The 11,488-nt window shown below is 38.4% G+C and overlaps 1 protein-coding gene across 9 annotated transcripts in view; it reads right to left on the minus strand.

Annotated features, from left to right (window-relative positions):
* The window catches only part of epb41a (erythrocyte membrane protein band 4.1a), a 60,347-nt gene that overhangs the window by 29,599 nt on the left and 19,260 nt on the right, over positions 1-11,488 (minus strand). For all 9 annotated transcript variants that reach the window (XM_086062361.1, XM_086062360.1, XM_086062359.1 and 6 more), the window contains exons 2-11: positions 9,954-10,264; positions 7,886-8,203; positions 5,872-5,976; positions 5,653-5,695; positions 5,485-5,560; positions 2,552-2,770; positions 1,299-1,386; positions 576-728; positions 381-478; positions 116-291 (exon numbers count right to left, since the gene is read on the minus strand). In XM_086062361.1, coding sequence (XP_085918487.1) covers positions 116-291; positions 381-478; positions 576-728; positions 1,299-1,386; positions 2,552-2,770; positions 5,485-5,560; positions 5,653-5,695; positions 5,872-5,976; positions 7,886-8,203; positions 9,954-10,256 — 1,579 coding nt within the window. In that variant the 5' untranslated portion in view covers positions 10,257-10,264. The remainder of the gene's footprint in view (positions 1-115; positions 292-380; positions 479-575; positions 729-1,298; positions 1,387-2,551; positions 2,771-5,484; positions 5,561-5,652; positions 5,696-5,871; positions 5,977-7,885; positions 8,204-9,953; positions 10,265-11,488) is intronic.

The following is an 11,488-nucleotide window of genomic DNA, read 5'->3' on the forward strand; positions in this document are numbered from 1 at the left end:
AGTTTGTATTAATTTTAGGCAAATTTGACAATGACAGTGTCATATCAAATTTCAGTGAACGAAGCATTATGCCATTCGTGACTTGGTAGACCAACAGAATAGATAAATACTCCACCTCCATCCATGCTGCGGGAGTTCCTCTTACTGGAAGTGCGCTGGAAAAGGGGAGCTGGTCTGTCAATGAGAGAGCTGGCCTGTTTGGTCTGAGCCTGAGTTCGACCGCTGTACCGAAATTTGGAGCCTAGAGCCAGAAATTTCCTGGGAGTTGCGACCATCTCAGTGGATGTCAGCCTGTACACACACGTTTGATTATCTAATCATGTGAACTTCACACTTTGAAAACATTCCTGTGAGAATATTGAAACATCCTAATACAATACCTGAAAAAAGTGTGGTGTTCTACACAAACTTTCCACAGTTTCTTGGCCGCTTTGTAGTTCGGTAGTTTGAAGCCTATAGCACTCTCATACTGTTCTATCTGAAGGAGGAGATGGCAAGAAAGATAACCGACTCCAACCTATATAGGATATTTAAAGCAGTTTGCAGAAGCGGGTGAATGTTTTGGGTTTGTGTACCTCTGATGGACGTATTTTGATGAAAAAGTTGCTGCGTTTGTATGAGACCTTCAGGACTTTGGGCCAGGGAAAACGGTTGATCCTCAGTTTGTCTTTATAAACCATCAGACCATTGGAGCAAACTCCCAGCATGATGTCCACGCCTTCGAGATCCTGACAGACGCAATGATTAGTTTTTTTTTTCAATGTGTTAGGGTTTGTACATCTTATAATGCACAAAAAAAAAAAAGGCACAACCATTGCAATATCTGTTACTGTGAATAAATATGGACTTGTATGTATGGTGTTAGGTAATTTTATTAATTAAAACATCAATTTATTTTATTGATGATACTATCAACTTAAAACATGGATACAATTTACTTGGATTGCGTTAAATAGGCAAAGCAGTGCTCTGCAAATATGAAACAATATAATATTGTATTGTACTGTGTAATAAAACCCACAAGGGGGCAGCACACCCTTCTAAAGGGTACCCTAAATAAATTAAATTCCTGGTCTGATGCAAACAGATTGACCTGATTTCTGTTATAAAATCTGACAAGTCACATGTCTTCTTGTTGTTGGACCCACACAGGCAGACTTGTGACATGTGATGTGATGCATTGTGTGTTTTTTCTATAATATATAATATAACATTGTCAAAGGCTGTGGAGATCATGTTTGCTACTGTCTCAGTATCAAATAATGATAATTTATTTGCTTTACAACAACTGTGTTCACCTTGGCCTGGTGGAGGTCAACTCCATACATGGATAGCTTCTTTGCGTTCTCCAGGAACATCATGTCAGCCTGAGCTGGACTCATTGACCTGCAAAGCCAAGGCAAGGTCAACTAACCAGGATGCAGGATCAGACCTAAACTAATTTGCTCCCTAAAACTATAAATACACTCTATTTTAAATGTTTTAAGTGTCCCAAAGACGTATTTATAAATGTTTTACGTGCTTTTTTTTATACTAGAGCACGTAGCTTTGATGCAGCCTCTCAACAGCAAATAACGGCTGAAGAAATTGTAGTTATTACACAAAAGGTCAGCAGGTGGCAGCAGAGCAAAAGAGACCAACCAGGGCCTGTTGAAAAAAAAGCTCATTACTCACATTTCTAAATAGATTTGTGAATAATGATGAAACTTAGCTAGCAAAACGGAAACAGATAGAAATGTACTTTTTTTCCTGATGAAAGTAGAGACTCTAATCTTTATTTTGGTCGGTTCCATGTTTTTGTAGCAATAAAACACAATATTCTGTGGGCCTTGCAAAATCAGTCAAAATCCAGTAAAACAGCCGGAAGCGAAAGGGGTTGCTTAGGTGAAAATGGCTGCAGTCAATTAGTATTATGAACATTAAATAATTACAGGACAGAAGGCAACGGTGCAAATACTGTAACACTAAAATGAACGTTGTACAATGGTGCCTAACTATATTGCAAAACCAGAGGTGGCAAATCCAGGTCCAGAAAGTAAAAACCCTGTCACAGTTTGTCTTTAGCCCCAGGTGCTAGCTAGCTAGCGCCCTAGATAGCTCCCATGGTGCTCGTTTACCTGCTAACTAGCCCAGCTAACTAGCTAGCTAGCATCAATGGCTAAAGCCAAACTGTGGCAGGGTTTTTACTTTCTGGACCTGAATTTGCCACCTCTGTCGTAAACTAAATTATATTTTAATTACAGTTTCTTTCTTCACATTCTTTTATGTTTTTATATTTTTATTTTACAATACAATGCTGATTTTCCATATTAAAAACATGTAACAACAAAAGTGTGGTGTTTACATTAACCACCTTCCATTCATTTCAATGGGAATTATTGCTTGAGTTATGTCATGGAATGAATTAAACTTGTAACTCAAGGTAGCACTTTATTGTACCGGTATATTATGGACCATTTCAAGGGCTTCTATATGAATATGTCATATCATTGCACTGACTTTAATTTATATGAGCACTTCGACCACTGACAGATGAAGCCAGTGTTCTGACCTGTAAGTGCGGTGCAGCTCTATCATCTTGTCCTCAAGCTCCTTGGTCTGCCCATTAGCCATCTTCATCTCCTTGGCATATTCTTTGCCATGCACCTCAGGGTCATACTCGCCCAGTTCGGACTGCAGAGCGTAGGAGCCAAGCAAGGCCAGGGTGACAAAAGAACACGGCAGACGCCCTTGCAGGATATCATTACGTAGTTGGAGACACAGGTAATACCTTGAAAATGACAAGTAATGCAAGACTTGAGTTCCTAAAACATATTCAGCGACAAAAATTAAAGAAAAAGAAGAAAAAAAGGCCCTCCCCCCAAAAAAGTCTATCATCGAAGAAAACCGAAGTTTCCAACGCTGCGAAAGTACCCTGAATGCAAGTCTGTAGCGTATGTTACGCTGGTTATTCTGTTGTCCCTAAGCGTCCTTTAAGCTGTTTCATTACACCCCAGTGGGAGTTAACTGTAGAACTAAACGATAAAAATTACATCCCCCTGTATATTAAAATACAAAACATATTTGTTTTTTAAAACATCGCTAGCCTAGCGCTAATGCTAAAAGTGAAGGGAAGATCCCATTCAAATGCTAACAGGAAGTTAGCATAGACTTTGGGAGTGTTTTTCCTTCAAATAAATATTCACACACAAATGCTGTGGAAACACAATTTTATGCATTTAATGTTTTTAAATAATCGTCAGATTAATCGGTATTTTTTTATGCATAGATTACAAAATCCTTAGTTTGATCAAAATAATTAATACAAACAATGCATTTCACAACAAAAACGACTACTAGTAATTTCTATGACCTCCATGACTTTTATGAATAGCAACATGTCTGCTCGGCCTGGAATTAACAAGTTGTCAGTCTTTTTCTCGGAGTCTACTTATTTGTGCAATATATTCTTTAATACATTTGTTAAGAAAACTATTTCTTTGTGTGTACCAATTAACAAATCACATTTTATAAGTATATGACAATTGAAAAGTCATGACTGAAAGTTTGCTCAGTTCTCCCACTCTCAGTTCACTGGCCTGTGTTTGTCTGTGAATTTACCAGCGCAGTTATGTTGCGTGGTGCACAGGATTTCGGCCGATAATGAAAATAGAGCCCTGAATGTTTCAATGGTTGAAGTCCCTTTTTGCCCCTGTATGGCCATTAACAATGATAAATGATACTTAAAGAAGAAGTGTGTATTATTGAGCGTCATCTAGTGGTGATCTAATGATTCCTTCATTTAAAAGAACACTCTTAATTCCCAAAACTACCCTAAAAAATATGTGCTATCACATCTACATACATTCTTTTATATAACCGTAGGTCTAGTAATCGCTAATTATATTAGATAGGTCGCACCACGCTTTACAGGTGGCTGCCATGTTTCACCGCCATCTTTCTGCTACAGTTACCCAAAGGAGAAGAACTTTCCTGACATAGTTAGCCTCTGCCGCTTGTGCGTGAATTTGTGTTGTCACGATACCAAAATTTTAACTTCGATACGATACCTGCATAAAATACCTCAATACCGGTACTGAAACGGTACCTCGACAAAACTCTAAAACATCAGCAAAAGCAGCAAAATTAAAACTGATAAAAGAACTTCAAATTATGTATATGTATGTATATATATATTTATGTATATACTGTATGTGCTTTCACATCGCATGCCATATTCTTTAAGTACTGTATTGGCTGCATTTGATGTCATCCGTTTTAAATATTGGCAATACAGTGGCACTCCAATGACTCAATGTAACGTTGCTTGAGTGTGCATACATGTCTCTGCTCTTCTCCATTCTGCTCCCAATTAGTCGAATGCGTAATCAAATACTACAAACTGGGAACAAAATAATTCACACTCCACTTATTTTTAAGGGAAGTGTCAAAAATGTGTCACAACCTGTGTCTGTTGCTCTGTCAGTCGTCTGAGCTTTTTCTATGCATAACTGTGATTTCCCACCGTGTGCCTGTTCTTGAACGCACCTTAAGTCCACTACAGGAATGATTGCTGCTTTTTCTTCTGCCTCTCCGCGAAAAACATTTGCTCGTTACAAAACGTTTCTAAAATTAAAAACCACACGTGTGTTCTTCATGTGTTTATTGAAAACATGCGTAGGCAATGCCAATGCTGTCGCGTGGCTTCCACTCAGTTTGCGCTCCCGTGGAGCCTTAATTAGGGCGTCATACTTCTCAACGAGGAGTGCGCGTCCAGCGAGTGCTTCAGTGCGTGAAGCCATCGTCCTGCGCCCTCTTGCACACACGCTAAAAGAGGCGTGTCGCTTACTTAAGGCGTTTTCTACATATCGGTAGACAGGCGGCCATGCGTGTATGTGTACCTGCCTTTAAAACAGAGTTGGCGGGCTGTCTCATATTGATTTTTTAAAGTACCGGCACAAAAAAAAAAAATGATACTGAGCCGTTTTTGACGCCAAAACATCGAGGTACGGTACTGGTACCGGTATCCAGTGCAACACTAGCGTGAATACAGTATTAGGATGCTTGACTCCCTCTATATTGCTCTCGCTAGCTTTTGCTAGATTCTCTTGCTAGCTGCTTTTGTTAGCCACTCCAGCTAGCTTGTGCTAGCCGCTCTTATTAGCTTCTCCAGTGAGTTCTGCGCTCCCGCTCACCGGACAGTCTCTCTGAGGCACCGTAGTGCGTAGGTTTCAAAATTGCTGCATTCTATTAGTTCACCACTAGATGGCACTAAATAATACACACTGTCCCTTTAAAAATAAATAAATAAATAGACACCTGTACAGTTTTTATGATTCCTATTACTTTCATGGGAAAAATTGTTTAGAAATCTGAGGTGAACAAAGGTCCCTAATGGTGTTTGGGTAGAGATTATAGTACGCACCTCTCGAGACAAATAAAGGTAATCAACAATAAGCTTTTATTGCAGAAAAAAAGTCTGACAAGATTGAACTGATGCTATACCTTGTGATATCTTCAGACAATTGGGCTGGATCCGGAGGGTAGAATTTCACATTGAACGTGAAATCATAGTTGGCACCTTGAAAAGGGATGACAAATTGTATTGCAATGGCCTTTAACATCCCAAATTACGATGTGAGGAGGCGCATTTGTAGCCTATACTGAGCTTACCTTGCACCTGCCTGCGGATCTCCTTGGCCAGGTCCATCAAAGTCTGAAAAAATAAATAAGGCATGTCAGAATCTACCTTATAGTGTATGAGGGTCCCTAACCCCTGAATTAATCTACTTCACATTGGCATTTACATATTCAGAGCCGCTTTAAAATGAAATGCTGAGGTCGCTATTGCTGAAATGTCTCCAACTGATTGACAGTTCGACACCGGCTCACCTTCACCTTGGGTGTCTCCCAGATGACCAGCCCATAATAGTCTCTCTCCAGCAGATTGAGGTGGTCACATACTTTTGTGAACAACTCCTGGCCTTTGGCATGTTTCTGACACGAGTACAAAAAGAACAAGACGCTATTTCATTTAGTGCTCACCTGATAATGTAACAGACAGTGACTTATAGGGGGAGAGTGATTTCATTATAGTGTTAAACATGGCTGAATGGATGGTGAGAACAGGACACATCAGGGGAATTGTGTCCTTGCCCAAAGGGCCGCTAACAGCTTTTAGTCAGACTGAAGCAGGTGCTCAGCAAATGAGAGATGTTTCCTTCTAAAAATAGCATACATCACGAAGGAAGGAGCCTTGTAGTCTTGCTTTTTGATTAAATCCTTTGTTAGATTTATTTATTATTTTGAGTGTTGACGTTTCATTAAGTCGTGCTTGCTGTTCCTGGAAGATGAATCAGTGTCTTTTGCGTGATAAGAGTATCGTGTTCCAATTGAAAGCGTTCCATTTGGGTTATTTTCTTCTTCTTTTTGTTTTGGTCCTGTAGGGCAGATGCCAGCAGGTCACCACAGTAATTATTATTTTTTTTAAAGGCGAAGTCAACCCAATTTTTTTTACAATAATATGTTCTATGCAGCCCCACTAGTCTAAATATGGCATTCTGGTTAATATTGTGTTAGTGGAATATGAGTTAGGCAGCAAAATCCAGCCATTTTTATCTATCTCAGGGGGCGGCCATTTTGCCACTTGCTGTCGACTGAGGATGACATCAATGTTGCTCAGGGCTCAAGTAACAACCAATCACAGTGCAGCTTTAGAAAACAGATGAGCTGTGATTGGTCGTTGCCTGAGCCCTGAGCAACATTGATGTCATCTTCAGTAGACAGCAAGTGGCAAAATGGCCGCCCCCTAAGATGGATGAAAACAGCTGGAGTTAGCTTCATAACTCTTATTCCACAAATGTAATATTAATCAGAATGTCATGTTTAGACTAGTGAGGTCACATATAACATATTATTGTCAAGAAATGTTTATGGTTGACTTCCACTCCAATGAAAATCATCAATTGTCAAAGGTTAGAAGGACGATATTGTGGTAAGATTATGTTTGTTAAGGGTTATATTGTTTAAGTGACTCATTAATCTATACTTATTTTTTTTAAATTTTGATTAAAGTTTTGATAATTTGAGTGTTTGTGATTTCAATATGTTCAGAGATGGCAAATCCAGGTCCAGAAAGTAAAAACCCTGCCACAGTTTGGCTTTAGCCCCTCATGCTAGCTAGCTAGCTAGCTCCCTAGCAGTTAAACAAGCACCCGGGAAGCTAGCTAAGGAGATAGCTAAGTAGCACCTGGAGCTAAGGCAGGGTTTTTACTTTCTGGACCTGGATTTGCCACCTCTGAATATGTTTAATGGTACTTGATGTCTGAAGTTGACAAAATGTGAAAGGAATTTTTGTGGCTCAAATCCCTACCAACTGTAAAGTGGCACTTCTATCGAAAATAAGATATCAAATGGTTTTTGGTCATACCTCACAAGACCTCAGTTAAGCGTACATCAAATGAGTGAATTTGCATATCTGAAGATCTTTGCGATGTTAGACTGTGATTTTGTGTTTGTTCATTTATCTGACTTCTATGCAGCAAGCGGGGATTCAGATCCAATTCAATGACTGTGTGATAGTGATTTTAAATGGTTGCCCGACTATATAGCAATGGTGTCAAAACTACAGCCTGAAGGCCATTTACTGCCTGACGTCCTTTGAACTATAATTAACAATTGACACAGCCGTGTCGTTTGACTGTAGGGCTTAAAGATGACTAATAACAGCATAACAAATATTGCCTTTTTTCAGGCAAAATAAAAAATAAAAAATAAATAAATAAATTAAAAAAAAGTTACAAAATATATATATATAAAAATAAAAATACAATAAATAATTAAAAAATATATATAATACAACAAAAAAAAAATATATATATAAAAATAAAGAGTTATTGTTTCTTACATCCAGTTCACACTCGTACAGAGTGTCATCCAGCAGGGTGACTTTAATCTGCATGGTTTTGGGGCGACGTTGAGCTTTAGGAGTTTTGGACTCCTCCTCCGCTGCCTTCTCTTCTTTCTCTCCGTTACTGCTACCTTCAGAACCACCCTCCTTTCCTTCCTCCTTCCCCTCCTCTTCCTCTTCCTCCTCCTCCTCCTCCTCTTCCTTCTTGCTGTCTTCCGCTTTCTCCAGTGTAGCCACCTCTGCTTTTTCCTTGTTGAGACCCTTGTCTTTTCCACCTTCCTCCTCCTCGGCTTCTTTCTTCTCTACCTGGGCAGCCTGAGGAAGATGATTTGATTAAAAAATACAGTGTACAAAACTGTCTTTATTCAACTGTCAAAACTCAACTACTCAAAATTACCTATTCATCCCTGCACATTGAACACAACTCTTTCTTTATTCTTGAGCACTCTTTTTTTTTTCCAAATACAAAATGACCATATAAATATCATCTGCAATTCAAGCCTCTTGCATTTTCATTCTGCTGCCTCCACACCTTTGCTGCATTGTATATATTTGCACACAATCAAACAATAATCAACTTCCGTATCTAATTATCATATTCATTTGATCTTATTTTGTTGTTCTATTTTGATTTTCAAATTTTTGGACTTGCTGAGGTAACCTGAGACCTCTGGTATCATAATTCGAGCCATATCATGTGGAAATGTGTGTTGGTATGACAGTAAAAAGTTGTTTGAATTCTTGAAAACTCAACTTTAAATGTAACTTGAAAATATAAATCAGAAAATAATTGATTAATAAAGTAAAATAAGAATATACTAAAAATAATAGCGATAAAAACAAATACTGGCTGTCCCTGCTGTGTGCGAGTTGGCCTCAATTGGGGCCGTGTGGTGTTGCGCATGTACACACATATATAAGAGTAGAAAAAGAAAGTTGCAATTAAGCTTTATTAATATAACCCATTTGTTCATAGATTGAGATAAATATTTGCCTTTTAGTATTGTGATATAAACTGTCTGTATATTGTCCTGCAGTATTGGGTGTGAATATTCATTATTTAAAGTTAAACCACTCCCGGAAGTCGATTCTAATTTGCTATAAGCATGTCAATGGGATTTTACATTGACTTTAGCATTAGCAATGGCGATGTTTCTAAAGCAAAGCATGTCTCATCTTTTTTGTTGTGTGTTTAGTAGGAGTGTCAATATTAGTGCGTTAATTTTTAGTTAATTTAAAGTTCCTTTAACGCCACAAATTTTACCTGGAAAGCCTGTACTGGGGGAATTCCAGTCAAAAAGCAGCAAAAATTTCCACATCAAAATTTAGCAGTAATACATTTAATAATTAGGAATATATTTGTGGAGACTGAGGTCAAGTTGTATTTTACAATTTGAAAAATGTGCAGAATTTCACAAGTTACTTCATGTTAAAGATTAGATAGCTCTTAATATGAAAAGAAAAATGCACTGAGCTGTCACCAATGTCTTCCAAATACAATTATGCCATCTCGCGGCAGAAAAATGACCTCAACACAGATCAATATTACACTTGATTTTTACAGTACAGTATACCTTTTTAATTTTAACTCAATTTTTATGAATTATTAGGAAATGACTGTATCAATGACTAAAAGATGAAGCCATATTTATTCGTTTAACATTTTGTTCTAACTTATATGTTAACAAGAGTATGAAATGTGAGAAAACAATATTTTATTGCACATTCAGAACATATATAAAATGTGCGTTTAATTGTGAGTTAACTATTGAAGTCATGCAATTAATTACGATTAAAATAAATTACCGCCTGACACCCCTAGTGTTTAGTTTTACAGCATATTCCAACTGGGGTGTCATTAAACAGTTTAAAACACGCTCAAGGAGAGCAGAGTAACTTTTCATAATAATAATAACTTTTATTTATTTTTTCCCTAGGGAGGAGGTGGAAGAAGGTGTGATTTTTGGAACATCTATTAAGACAGAGCTAACTACTCCAGGAAATACAGGAGACGTTGCTTGTAGAATTCCATCAGATAAAGATATAAACTGATGTGTGTCCTGACCTGGGCCTCAGCGCTACTGACTGAGTGCTGGTCGTGGGCCACCTCTCCCTCAATCTTCAGCTCAGGTTCAGGGTCAGCAATGGGAGCTTTTGCTTCTTCTTCCTCCTTCTCCCCTCCCTCGCTCTCACACTGGGAACGTCTCTTCAGGAAGGAGGAGAAGAGGCGGGAGAGGCCGCGGCCGGCAGAGTTGCGATTGCGAGGCCGGAGGTGTTCCTCTTCCGGAGAGGACGGCTTTGCGTCCTGGCCAGCCTCCTCCTGCTGCCTTGGCTTCTTCTGGTTACTTTCTGCTTCGTCTGTTGTCATGGTGACCACTGTGACAGGATCAAGGTTAACAAAAAAGAAATAGAGAGAGAGAATAATGAGCATAATGACCTAGTCTTAGTATACTAGTATTACAGTAATTGAACTAACTCAACTTCAATTGAAGCTGTCATTTGAATGAGACAACCACAAAGTCTAACTATGGCTTCTATAGTTCATTCTAACCATAATAATGATATTACATTTCAACTGCAGCGATGGCAGCAGGAGAGTGAACATCTAGACAAATGACCAAGCACCCTTGCCACAGCTAATTATATGGGGTGAAGAGACAATTAACTTTTGAAATAGAAATTGCAAGCAGCCTATTGAGTGAGAGGTTATAATCACGTTTCTTTGTTGTTTATTCCGTTGGTTCACGTAGTTTCTTTTTCCTTATCGTCACTAGAAAATGTTCTATTTTGCCTTTAAGCACAATGCTTATGGTCAGGGCAGCCTATGCATTTTAGTGACCATTAGGCTATAAAGTATACAAGTTTAAAAAACAGTATTAATATCCATCCATTCATGTTGTTGTAATGTGTAAGGACATCAGGAAAAAACTCAAACATTGCAAACTTCGTACAGAACAAATTGAATCTGAATCTCCTAACTATGAGGCAGACATGCTAATCACTAAAATGACAATTTGGTGCATAAAGTATCAGTATTTTTTTTCTTTTGCCTGCACCCAGTTTATGGCCTTCCAAAACACTCACTAGAATGTGTTATTTAAACTTTTTGTAGTTCATACACTGATATTGCACACAGACCAGCACAAAAGGAACCCCTCGAAAATTAGATGACTCATCTCATGGGGATATCATTAAAAAGCAATAAAAGGGGTTTGTAATTTGATAAAGATTAGGGTATTTTCAATATACATAAATTATACTCAAAGTTTACTCAAAGATGCCATACATTGGGGTAGACAATAACGCAAAACATTACTCTCTTTTATGGTCTTACTTGACAAATTAATAAATAATGACATAATGTTCTAAGCCCAACATTTTTTGCTCCAGTGATGCCCCCCCCCCCTCTTTTTCTCAAATGGGACCTATGCCGAACCATATCTCCAGTTTGCAAGCGCAGGGCGCTACCAATGAGCTGAAACTCTGGGTCACCGGCACAGCTTAGGACCAGAGGTGGGTAGTAACGAGTTACAATTACTCCGGTACATTTACTTGAGTACATTTTTTGGGGGAAAAATACTTCTAAGAGTAGTTTTACCA

The sequence above is a fragment of the Leptonotus elevatus genome, chromosome 19 (genome assembly GCF_054856555.1).
Source record: "Leptonotus elevatus isolate MCC_2025b chromosome 19, RoL_Lele_1.0, whole genome shotgun sequence".
Lineage (NCBI taxonomy): Eukaryota > Metazoa > Chordata > Actinopteri > Syngnathiformes > Syngnathidae > Leptonotus > Leptonotus elevatus.